This window comes from Alosa pseudoharengus, unplaced genomic scaffold (genome assembly GCF_046254945.1).
Source record: "Alosa pseudoharengus isolate Yale_2024_CS ecotype anadromous, Long Island Sound unplaced genomic scaffold, YU_APseudo_1.1 YU_APseudo_1.1_scf_6, whole genome shotgun sequence".
Lineage (NCBI taxonomy): Eukaryota > Metazoa > Chordata > Actinopteri > Clupeiformes > Clupeidae > Alosa > Alosa pseudoharengus.
This window is the reverse complement of record NW_027468848.1, coordinates 2,175,012-2,187,511: the sequence shown is the minus strand read 5'-3', so window position 1 is coordinate 2,187,511 and position 12,500 is coordinate 2,175,012. Positions and strand designations below refer to the sequence as shown.

The 12,500-nt window shown below is 44.2% G+C and overlaps 1 protein-coding gene across 1 annotated transcript in view; it reads right to left on the bottom strand.

Annotated features, from left to right (window-relative positions):
• The window catches only part of qsox2 (quiescin Q6 sulfhydryl oxidase 2), a 27,872-nt gene extending 19,038 nt beyond the window's left edge, over positions 1-8,834 (bottom strand). The window contains exons 1-5 of the mRNA XM_076270149.1: positions 8,487-8,834; positions 2,238-2,338; positions 1,491-1,539; positions 1,274-1,379; positions 1,039-1,129 (exon numbers count right to left, since the gene is read on the bottom strand). Of these exons, the coding sequence (XP_076126264.1) occupies positions 1,039-1,129; positions 1,274-1,379; positions 1,491-1,539; positions 2,238-2,338; positions 8,487-8,775 (636 nt within the window). The 5' untranslated portion in view covers positions 8,776-8,834. The remainder of the gene's footprint in view (positions 1-1,038; positions 1,130-1,273; positions 1,380-1,490; positions 1,540-2,237; positions 2,339-8,486) is intronic.
• Positions 8,835-12,500: the final 3,666 nt, after the last annotated feature.

Here is a 12,500-nt window from a genome sequence, read left to right as displayed (position 1 = left end):
TCTTATGTATATTGATAATAATAATAATAGTAATATATATTGAAAAAAAAAATGGGGGGGGGGGGGGCCCTCGGGGAGGCCTCTGCCCCGGGCCCCAGATGACCTTAACCTGGCCCTGCGTAGTGGTCAAGAATCTTTTACTAGATGAATAAATGGGCATCGAATAAACAGAGTTGAATAAAAACTCAATGCCCATTTATTACTCAAGCAAGCAGTAAAGCTAATAACAGATATACACCAATTCTGCATGGAAATATATTAATGTATTTTGGCAAGTAAATTTAAACTGCTACAACAAAATTCCCAACACAATACACTTTTGCTGTGTCACTGAACATTGACACTAAATCTCCTCCAACACACACACACACACTTTCTCATTGCATGATTCCAGTGCTTCCCTAGAAAAGCTCCCTCAAGCACAGATTTCTCTGACCAACACCAACACCAATACTTCAACCCCCATATCTGACTGACCAATAGCATTTGTCCTGAAGAAGTCAAGTAATTTCATTCATATGACATAGTTGAAAATAACCTGTGGTTGACCAAAATGCTTTACACTGTAAGAAAGAGAAAAGGAATAAAAAAACCCATCATGGGTCATATCGGCTGCTGTTATTTCTACTGCATGTTGGAGGTGAGGTGCATCATGGGTCATATCGGCTGCTGTTATTTCTACTGCATGTTGGAGGTGAGGTGCATCATGGGTCATATCGGCTGCTGTTATGGGTCATATCTGCTGTTCATATAGCAGCTGGATAAGTAGGCATGTTGGAGGTGAGGTGCATTATGGGTCATATCTGCTGCTGTTATTTCTACTGCATGTTGGAGGTGAGGTGCATTATGGGTCATATCTGCTGTTCATATACATGTAGCAGCTGGATAAGTAGGCATGTTGGAGGTGAGGTGCATTATGGGTCATATCTGCTGCTCATATAGCAGCTGGATAAGTAGGCATGTTGGAGGTGAGGTGCATTATGGGTCATATCTGCTGCTGTTATTTCTACTGCATGTTGGAGGTGAGGTGCCTCTTACCTCCCGCCCCACGTAGGAATCGGCATCCTCAACAATGACAGCTGTGTACTGCTCCGACTTGTGTCCCAGTAATGCCAGAATGTCCTCCGAACTGAGTCACACACACACACACACACACGGAGTCTCTGTAACTGACTTGCAGTTTTATGTGGATTTTATTTGCTTAGGAAATGGAACTAGAAAGTGACTCATTTTGGAACAGTCATGTTCATGCCATTCTAGAACTTGAACTCACCTGTAGGGTTCTAGAGGAGGGCAGTGAGAGGGCCAGTCCTGCTTTGTGTGGTTCTGCAGGAAGTTCACCATCAGCTGTCTAACGGTCTGAAGCTCACGGTCGGGACCTACACCCCAACACAAGAGACATGGTCATAATCACACACACACACACACACACACACCACCAGTACACCTGTGCACACAACTCTTGAATCACAGGTGTGAGAGACTCTTACCCCTGTATGTTTTGCCGACATCAGTGTTGCTGCCATGTGCTTTGAAATACTGATGAGAAAAAGAGAACATGAGCAAACAGAGTCCCACTACAGCTAGTCAACAACACCCAATACAGCTACAACTACTACAGCTAGTCAACAACACCCAATACAGCTACAACTACTACAGCTAGTCAACAACACCCAATACAGCTACAACTACTACAGCTAGTCAACAACACCCAATACAGCTACAACTACTACAGCTAGTCAACAACACCCAATACAGCTACAACTACTACAGCTAGTCAACAACACCCAATACAGCTACAACTACTACAGCTAGTCAACAACACCCAATACAGCTACAACTACTACAGCTAGTCAACAACACCCAATACAGCTACAACTACTACAGCTAGTCAACAACACCCAATACAGCTACAACTACTACAGCTAGTCAACAACACCCAATACAGCTACAACTACTACAGCTAGTCAACAACACCCACTACAGCTACAACTACTACAGCTAGTCAACAACACCCAATACAGCTACAACTACTACAGCTAGTCAACAACACCCAATACAGCTACAACTACTATAGCTAGTCAACAACACCCAATACAGCTACACCTAGTCAACAACACCCACTACCCCTTAGGTGGGTTAACTACCCTAAAGGTGGGGTAAAACAGCACCCTAGAGTATACACACTTAACATACCCTAAAGATGGGGCAAAACGGCAGCCTACACTCTGACTTACCCTAAAGGTGGGGTAAAAGTGGATCTCAAACTCCTTGCAGATGTCAAAGTTCTTCTCATGAGCGCAGTCCAGTACTCCGATGCGGATGGCCTGTTCCCAGTCTACAGGAGACAGAAGGAAACGTAGCGTGATTTAGACAACATTAACAGAAACATTGACCGATGTGGATGAGCCTGTAGGCAGTCTACAGGAAACAGAAGGAAACACAGCGTGTTTAGTTTAGATCATTTAGACGTTTACAGTGAGACATTTTGTTTGTGAAAAACGCATGTGGAAATGTGTTGTGTGTGTGTTGTTGCTATGAGACATCATCCTTATTTGAACCCCACCTTCCCATATCACTGATATTGACCCTGAGAGATAACAGCCTGCTCTGTGTCTGATCCAGCCAAGAGGCTGCTTCTACCCTCACACACCAAACACCAGGTCCAGCATAATAAAGGCCACGTTTAGCCAATTTCTTCATGGAAATGTTGACCATTCGATTAGGAAATCCCGGAAATTCTTGAAATTTGCATATTTGCATACACACTTCTATGCCAGCTAAGACATTGATTTGCTAGAGGAGAATGGATGGATATATATATATATATATATATATATATATATGCATACAGTACATACGCATGCGTTGCCACAGTTGTCCTGTTCACACAGGGTCCAGATCAAGGCCAAAGTCCAGACGTTGGAAAGCAAAAAGAGAGTTGCTGCAACATTTTGCCAACGCTTGCCGACCCTGAACACCCCCTCTGGCTTTAGAATATCCTTCAGCTCCTTCCTCACTCGCTTCAGACATCTTCAGAGGAACACCAACACACTGAGGCCACAGTACACCGAGTACTGTGTACTGAGTACACAGTACACAGTAGACCTACTTGTAGACCTACGCAGTCCTATTGTAGACCTACACAGTCCTATTGTAGACCTACACAGTCCTACACCTACGCAGTCCTATTGTAGACCTACACAGTCCTATTGTAGACCTACGCAGTCCTATTGTAGACCTACACAGTCCTAGACCTGTCCTATTGTAGACCTACAGTCCTATTGTAGATCTACGCAGTTCTATTGTAGACCTACAGTCCTAGACCTACGCAGTCCTATTGTAGACCTACACATTTGCAGCAGTGTGCCTAGACCTTTGCAGCAGTGTGCAGGCCTGCCCATAGGACCCCCAGCAGTGTGCAGGCCTGCCCATAGTGACCCCCAGCAGTGTGAAGGCCTGCCCATAGTGACCCCCAGCAGTGTGAAGGCCTGCCCATAGTGACCCCCAGCAGTGTGCAGGCCTGCCCATAGGACCCCCAGGCTCTGCAGAGGCCATCATGGGAGTAGGTTGGAGCTTTAGACAGGCTCCCTGGCGCGGAGAATGGTCTGAGCGCGGAGACCGGGCTAGCCCAAATGCATTAGCAGGCGCGGAGAATGGGCTAGCCCAAATGCATTAGCAGGCGCGTAGAATGGGCTAGCCCAAATGCATTAGCAGGCGCATTAGTGTCTGATTACTGGCAGAGACCTCGGGACAATCTAATGCTGAGCAGCTCAGTAAAGTGGGTTAGGCGGCGGCTGTGGCTGCATGGCCACAGGGCTTTTAAAGCATCTTGAAGTCTATGCTCTTTGTGATGAAGCCATGGAGCTGGTGGAGGGGAGGCAGAGCCTGAAGTGCATTAGTCCCAGAGAGACTCTGTCTGATGGCCCTCTGCCGGACGGTCAGGCTGACTGATTGTCGGACTGACTGACTGGGATGGGGTGGGGGGGTATGGGTGCTTACGCCTGCTGGTCAGTTCTGCAGAACGGGCATCTGTGCTTCTGCCTGATGGGAAGTGTGTGTGTGTGTGTGTGTGTGTCTGGCGGTCACCACTGCACTGTGTTGGGGTGGGGCAAGGGTCGAGTGGCTGTGCCAGTGTATCATCCTCAGTTTCAGTGTTGCCTGGCAACCAGACGATGAGATGCCAGGCGTCGTGCGCAGCCCAGGCCGCACCTCTCTGATGGCTGGGTGTGAGAGCCCAGGCCGCACCTCTCTGATGGCTGGGTGTGAGAGACGGATAAAGCTACTCGGCAGGAGGCCCGTCCTGTCCGGTCACTGCTCATCACATCAGTTCTCTTAGAGGTGCTGAACTTACTTCAACACAACACAGCAACAGGACACAACATCACAACATGTAAACACAACACGTAAACACAACATGTAATCACAACATGTAATCACAACACGTAAACACAACATATAAACACAACATATAAACACAACATGTAAACACGTAAACACAACATGTAAACACAACACGTAAACACAACTTGTAAACACATAAACACAACATGTAAACACAACATGTAAACAAGGCAGCCAGGGAACAGACAGCTTCTTCAACAGAGGACAATGCTCTTATAGATAGGGAGGGGTGTCCTATCGTAAACTGTGTGTGTGTGTGTGTGTGTGTGTGTGTGTGTGTGTATTAGGGGTGTAACGGTTCATGTATTCGTATTGAACCGAAACGGTACGGGCGTCACGGTTCGGTGCATGAATTTACACGGAGAATACACGGTATAAAAATACATAAAACTCGTGTGCGGATTAATTAATGTCATGCGCAATTACTGTTAAGTAGCGAGAGTTACGGGAGTTCTTTAGCGACACCTAACGCTAATCTGTAGCCTCGCCTTAGCTCTGAAGCTCTGATTGGCGCCTATGTTTTTTTTGTCAGGTCGTCGGTCGAGTCCGTCAGTCATTAGCAGCACTAAGGTCAGACCCACAAGAGTTAGAGGATCCGCTGGTCTCTTTAAGATCGCAAGTTTGAGAACTTCAGTTACAGTAACGTTAGTACAGGCGAAAGAGTGGTGGATAAGATGAAACTGTGTGTCGGCGTTGTTCAGCAGTTGTTGGGTATGTGAGTGGAAAAAATGCTACACATATTCGAAGCCATCACCCAGATGATGTAGGCTACCAATCACTGAAACGAGGGGAAAACACTTTCCCTGCGCTTCAGCAGCCTTTGGATACACATACAAATAGGGCCAAAACCTATGGCTTAAATTAAATGATTTCGTAATGACAGAAAGCTATGTAAATCGCGTGGTAATTACCTTTATGTTGGGGTAACTTGTAACTTCTCACATGAGGAGCTGGTAGTGTTAAGTGCATAGACAGCAAAATAAAGTGACAACGCTATAACCAGGCTAATAAACAAACCATGCTACGGTGAGTTAACGTCAAAGGGCAAAGTCACGTGACTTCTAGTTGTAGTCTGTTTATGAAATGAAAGGAGCAATTTCGTTTTTTTAAAAAAAGGCAAAATAGTGTGATATTTTCACAGTTAGTTGGCTAGATTATTACTTTACACACAATAAAAAAAAATATTGAGGCAAATTGTAGACCCTTCCATATACAACTAAACACAGATGTTGAAGGTCTTGCTTAAGTGGATTTTTAAAAATAATTTTTCTATGTAATTTGCACTTTCAGAAATAAGAGATGCTGTAGGCCTATTTTCAGTTTTATAGCTGATTGTCTTATTTTGTTTACAAGTTACAGATGGAGTCTGGGTAATTATTGTACTGTTTAGCCTACATCTTACACACTTCAGGCTGTTGCAGATAGCTCAGGGAAGAGACTGTATGACACTAGGTGGTACAGCCTGAGACATGTACAAAAAAAAAATGCTTTCTGCATTTTTGTTTTGCTTTTCCCTCCATTGTACCGAACTCGTACCGAACCGTGATGTCCGAACTGAGGTATGAACCGAACCGTGACTTCTGTGTACCGTTACACCCCTAGTGTGTATGGGTCTCCAGAGAATCCTAAACTGTAGTTGTGGTGGCATCTGTGTGAGCATGTGTGAGCACTTCTTTGGGGTGTGTTTGTGTGTCTGTGTGTGTGTGTGTGTGGGGGGGGTTCTTGTATTTAGCTATGAATGTGTGTGTGTGTGTGTGTGTGTGTGTGCCTTGCATTAAAGTATGAAGTGATGGGAGGGTGTGTGTGTGTGAGAGAAAGAGTGTGTTTGGGGGGGGGGGGGGGTCTCGTATTAAACTATGGATAGGTTGGTGAACCTGTGTGTGCGAGTGTGTGTGTGTGTGTGAGTGTGTGTGTGTGTGTGTCCACGCCCACCTCCGCATGTTCTGCTATCCTCCAGCTGCTCCACTCCTAAGAGTGTGTGACTGAGAGTGTGTTTCGGGGTGAGAGTTGGGGGGGGGGGGTGCACGACTGGGTCGCAGCAGGACAATGAGCACCGTGACCCCCATTGTGTGTGTGTGTGGGGGGGGGGGGTGCACCGTGACCCCCATTGTGTGTGGAACAGCTGGTAGGCGGACGACAGCTTGTGCCAACAAAGGTAGAGGGAGAACGTTCAGTGATGCGCACGCACGCACACACACACACAGACACACACACACACAGACACACACACGCAGGCTTGACATTTTTACACACAAACATGAATCTAAAACACACACCAATACACTGATCTCTCACATACCAACACATTCAGCATTCATACAGATACACACACAAGCCTCCCCTACATGACATGAATACACACACTCACTCATCTCAGAACACATACTCAAGGACACACTCATCATCACAACACACACACACACACACACACACACACTTGATAAGTTATCAGAAGTATCCTGAGCGAGCACTGGTCTTCTGTGCTATTGCCAGGCTCTTAGTTTCCACATGGCGCTGGAAGCGGCGTGGAGATCACATGAGGCTGTGTGTGTGTGTGTGTGTGTGTGTCTGTCTGGCTGCTTACACTGCCCACTCACGCTGCTACCCACCCACACTGCCCACTGCCCACCCACACTCTCAGGCCATCCTGCTCCACAGGGCTCTATTCACATATGCACCATGTGGACCACTGGGCACCATGCATATGTGAATAGAGCAGAACTGTAGCTCAGGTAGAGGTGCGCACATCCAAAACGCAGGTGCAGGACAAAAGGGTCAAATAATCAAAAACAAAGTTGAATGTCCGCACGGTCCGTGCGGACATTCAACTTTGTTTTTAATAGAGCAGAACTGACCGCACCACAGGACCAACGGGCACCATGCATATGTGAATAGAGCAGAACTGACCGGAAATACTTGTCAGTAGTCACACCATTTCACACCTGTTCTAGACCTCTTCATCCCACGTACGGCAAGCGCACAACAGCTCACTGTAAGAGACCTCTGGCTCTGGCACTGAGTGAGTCTAGCCCTGTCCTGTCCTGTCCTGTCCTGTCCTGTCCCAGGGGCCAAACCTGGCCCACAGTCCAATGCTAGCCAACCTCAGGACATGCCATTGCCGTGTGGCACTTGTTTTGAACCACCACGGGCCAACAGCTCACTATGGCCAACACATAAGATTGTTGCTGATATCATCTGGTAAGCAAATTAGCTCATCCAACCGAAGTTAACTGTTGCGTTAAGGGTAGTTTTCAAGGCACTACCGCTTGATCCACGTAAAAGTTAGTGTGTGTATAAGGTAGCCTATAAAAGTTAGCCTACAATGGGAAAAGAGGCCACAGGTCTTTGTTACAACCCACCACTATTAACAAGCCAGCCACGGCGCCTGGGGGTATGCAAGTCCACGGACAAACAGCTGCGTCAGGGCTTAACGGGGGCGTTTGTGTGTTCAGCTCTGAAAGACCAGGCGGTGGCTTCTCGGCTACGATTAAGTGTGAGAGGCTCAGCAACAGCACAACTTCACAAACACATCGACAGATATATTATGCGCCAGCTGTGTGACAACTTTGCCCGAGCACAAATCACCTGTACCTTTCATAGCAAGGAGTGTCACTGCCCGGCCCCTGCGAGATGTGGCAGCTAAACTTAAACTTGTTGCAGTTGAGTGGGCTTAGTTTAAATCCCACACCCCTCTTTGTTGAAACTACTTACCCAGCTCACTATTCACATATTTATTTTCACATTTAAAGCACTAACATCTATGGTGTGGACACTTAGCAAGCTAACTTGCTTTCCACGCTATGGTATGGCGAGGTCCGAGGAGCTAACGTAGTAAGATGATATTGAGGAACAAGGATATTTGGCTAACGATTACATGGTAACACATGGATCATACACAAAGTGAATTTCTGTATTAAGCTTTAACACTTAACTCAGTTAGCAGCTAGCATAAACGTTAGTGTCAGATTGTGTTAACGAATGGTTTCTGCTTTGGCCACGCATTGCTATCAAAGTCTTCCACATTGAAAGAGGAATTCTAGAACACCGACTGACACCATATGGTACTGAAGAAACGAGCGTACCTTTGACATCTCCCGCCAGGGCTTTCCAGGTCGGCGAGTACTGGATGCAATGACCACACCACGATGAATAAAACTGGACCAGCCAAGCTGTTGAAGAGTTGTGAACATTCTGCTTCAGTGTGTCGGTGGTCAGTATAGTCACTGGATCATCTTCGGTGTAGAGCCGAGCGGCTTGACTCGGTGCTGATAGTAAAAAGACGAAAAAGCTTACAGTTATCTGCACCCAGACAACGGCTGCCATTTGATGTGAAGCACGGCCGTCAAAATATACTACTGCCATTAAGCCCATAGGCTTCTGAATGCAACATTACAGTCAGCCAGATGGACGTGCTGAAACACAAATACGTGTTGTAGATGACTGCCGGAAAACATTCATCCGCGTCATGGCTGCGGAGTCGTTGCGCAGACAGCTGTATGCGCAGGGAGGGTGAACATTTTTTGAGGGAAAGTAGGCTAATCTAATGGCTTCTTGGGGAAACAATGTAGGCATTATTTACCAAACGTTGTGGTATTTCACCTATTTTCCTAATGTACAAATTTCTTTGTTTAACATGTAGAAAAATGTTAGCTACTTGGAATTTGGATTTATTATATCAATTTGAAGCAATAGGCTATACCATTGGCCCACGGTCCGTGTAACGCTTTGCAGTGCTATGTTCTATTTGCAGAATTCACATGAAAAAATATAAAAAATAGGCTTAAAAATCCGTTATCCATTCTTTAGGACGGCACAGTAAATGGGTTATTGTTGCTTATTTTGATTTTCAATTGAGCAGAGTTACGGTTTTCTGTTCAGAAGTTAAAAATTGAAATGATGCGTCAATTTTCCAATTTCCCTTTTTTGCGCTTGTGGTTGGACTGAACCACGAGCACCGGGGGGAGAACACCATCTTGCTGGGCCAGGCTAGATGGTGGAAGAGAGCGCTGCCTGAAGTTGTTTGTGATTTTGACATTACTTTAGAGATTAATAACTAAAACAAGGCACGTTAAACATAACTTTCAGCCTATGTTGAACATATCTACAGTAGGCCCTAGCCTATATTTGAATACCATGGCCATGCCATACCAAATAATTCCCCAAAGCAGAATGCTTTGCCATCGACGTCAGTCTTGGCTATACCGGGCAGGCTATACCCCAAGCACTGTTTGACATGGCATTTTTGCTTATTTAACGCTTTACACTATAGACTAGGTTTCATTAGGCTAAACGAAGACACAACAGTGAGCCTAATTTATCAGTTTATCCATTTATTAATTTCAACAGCAAATAGCCTACATTGGCCTGTAGGCTAGGGCTCAAGTCCATTGGTAATGCTCATGTAGGTCTTCAAAGCCTCCCAGAACATAGGCTAGAACACGTAGGCCTACTCATAAGTGTCAGGACACAGCAATGTCTCCCTCTGCATCTGAGGTTCTGATCTCGAGCTGACATTATCAATCGCTTGGCACCTTGATGCAAGCTGAACTGTGTTTGATAGCCCTCTATCTCTACATCCGCTGATAAAATGTGATTACAACACCGCGCGCCAATATGTATCAGCCCCCCCCCCCCCCAAACATTAAAAAAAAACCCGGCAAAAATCCAATATTAACTGAATTTTACTTTTGTTTCCAATCCAGTTTCTGTTTTCTTTATCTTGCGTGACTAATGACACATTTAGAAAATAGCAGCAATTATCTATTTGCTGACCAGTTAAAAAAAATTGAAAATTGGATTATTGAACACATTTTTTATTTGGATCAGATGGATGGAGCAAATAGCACAAAGCACTGCAAATCGTTACACGGACCGCCCACTATGTAGGCTAGGTAAAAGTAGCCTAACTAGGCTACAAAAAGTGTATATAAAGTTTAACATGCCAGTCATTTGTCTCAATTAGAACAAGAAATTGTAAGATGTAAGTTAGGATAAGTTAGACCGAACATGCCTAGATAAATATGTCCGGATAATTCAGACTGTGAATTTGTATAGACCTTGTCTTTTCTCTTACTGGGTTTCTTCAACTCCGGGCACTTTTGGCCTTTTTCAATTTTTAGAAAAATAATTATCTCCAAACACAAATTCAAAATCATTGATACACTCATTAATATGTCTTGAAACAAAGTATGATACTGGGCACAATTGCATGACGTGGAATATTGTTATTTTTTTATCAGTTTTCTAAATCGTAAGGAAATAATTTCATTTCCACCACACCTCAAATTATGTCCTTTATTTGCAGATTATACAATATAATTCATTATGTTACATTATATATCAGTTACCATGTCTATGACTACCTAATCATACCACATAACAAATCCTAAGACTTTGTGAACTAAATGTATATTGCTTGAAGTTGCTCGGTACAATGAATTATGTTTTTCATAATCAAAAGTACTCTTTATTTAAAGTAGACATAAATTATTAAAGTCACTCACATGTTTTTCTATTAATAATGAAGTATGGATTATAGTTTCTGAAAATAGTATAAGTCTATGTCACCTGGAATTATGTTTTATTCCCTTAAAACATATGTTGTGATGGTCATTTCGTGGTGGAAATGACTGTGGGGACTGTGGTGGAAATGACATTGCATCACTGTCTTGCTGACTTTGTTGTGGAAATGACCTCAATTTGTGGTGGAAATGACTGTGATGGAAATGACATTCTCACAGTTTTCAGCCATATATAATCACATTCCATTGCCATACCCAGATACTTTTGGAGATAGGGCACAATGTATCCAAAATACACACAACTATGCTTTTTTTTTTCACTTCTTTTGCATATTTTGACAAAGTTACAGCTGTGGTGGAAATGACGTCGAATAAAAATACTCTATTCTCAAGTGATGGTTACAATGATTTTTCTTCAGTTTCTGATCACCATATGTCTCTGATATTTGCCATCAACCTTCCTCTTTAGTAACACTATGTTTTGCCCTGGTAAACAAATAAACATTTTTAGGTAAAAAAGTATATATTACTGGAAATAGTTTGTGTGGTGGAAATGACGGAAAACCTGGGGACACTGATGTTTTCCCTAAAAAATAGTATAAATATATTATTTGCATTAGAAATTGAAATGGTATGTGTTTATTTAACTCTTTCTTGCAACAAACATAGTACAAAATCATCTAGGTTTAATTTGTCTTTAGTGTATTTTAACAGTTAAAGGTTACAAGTCTGGGTTGGGGACAAGCTCAAAACAGCCAAATCCACTGATAAAAGCCCCTCTAAGAGCAGTAAATCAGAATATATAGGCATGATTAATTTTTTATAGGATGCTGGTGATCTGGCCTTTGCAAATTGACATGATTCCATTGTTTATGACAGATGTGATTCCATGTTTTATGACAGATGTGATTCCATTGTTTATGACAGATGTGTTTCCATGTTTTTTTTCTAGCCACCTTTTCGGCACTCCTTTGTGAAGGAGATTTCTGTCCTGCGATCTGGCGCTGGGTGCTGAGAGTGGCCTCATGACATGCACTGCAGCACACACACACACACACTCTCATCATGACATGCACTGCAGCACACACACACACACTCTCATCATGACATGCACTGCAGCACACACACACACACACACTCTCTCATCATGACATGCACTGCAGCACACACACACACACACACACACACATTCTCATCATGACATGCACTGCAGCACACACACACACACACACACACTCTCATCATGACATGCACTGCAGCACACACACACACACACTCTCATCATGACATGCACTGCAGCACACACACACACACACACACACACTCTCATCATGACATGCACTGAAGCACACACACACTCTTCTCATGACATGCACTGCAGCACACACACACTCTTCTCATGACATGCACTTTCTGCAGCACACACACACACACACACTCTCATCATGACATGCACTGCAGCACACACACACTCTTCTCATGACATGCACTGCAGCACACACACACTCTTCTCATGACATGCACTTTCTGCAGCACACACACACACACACACACACACTCTCATCATGACATGCA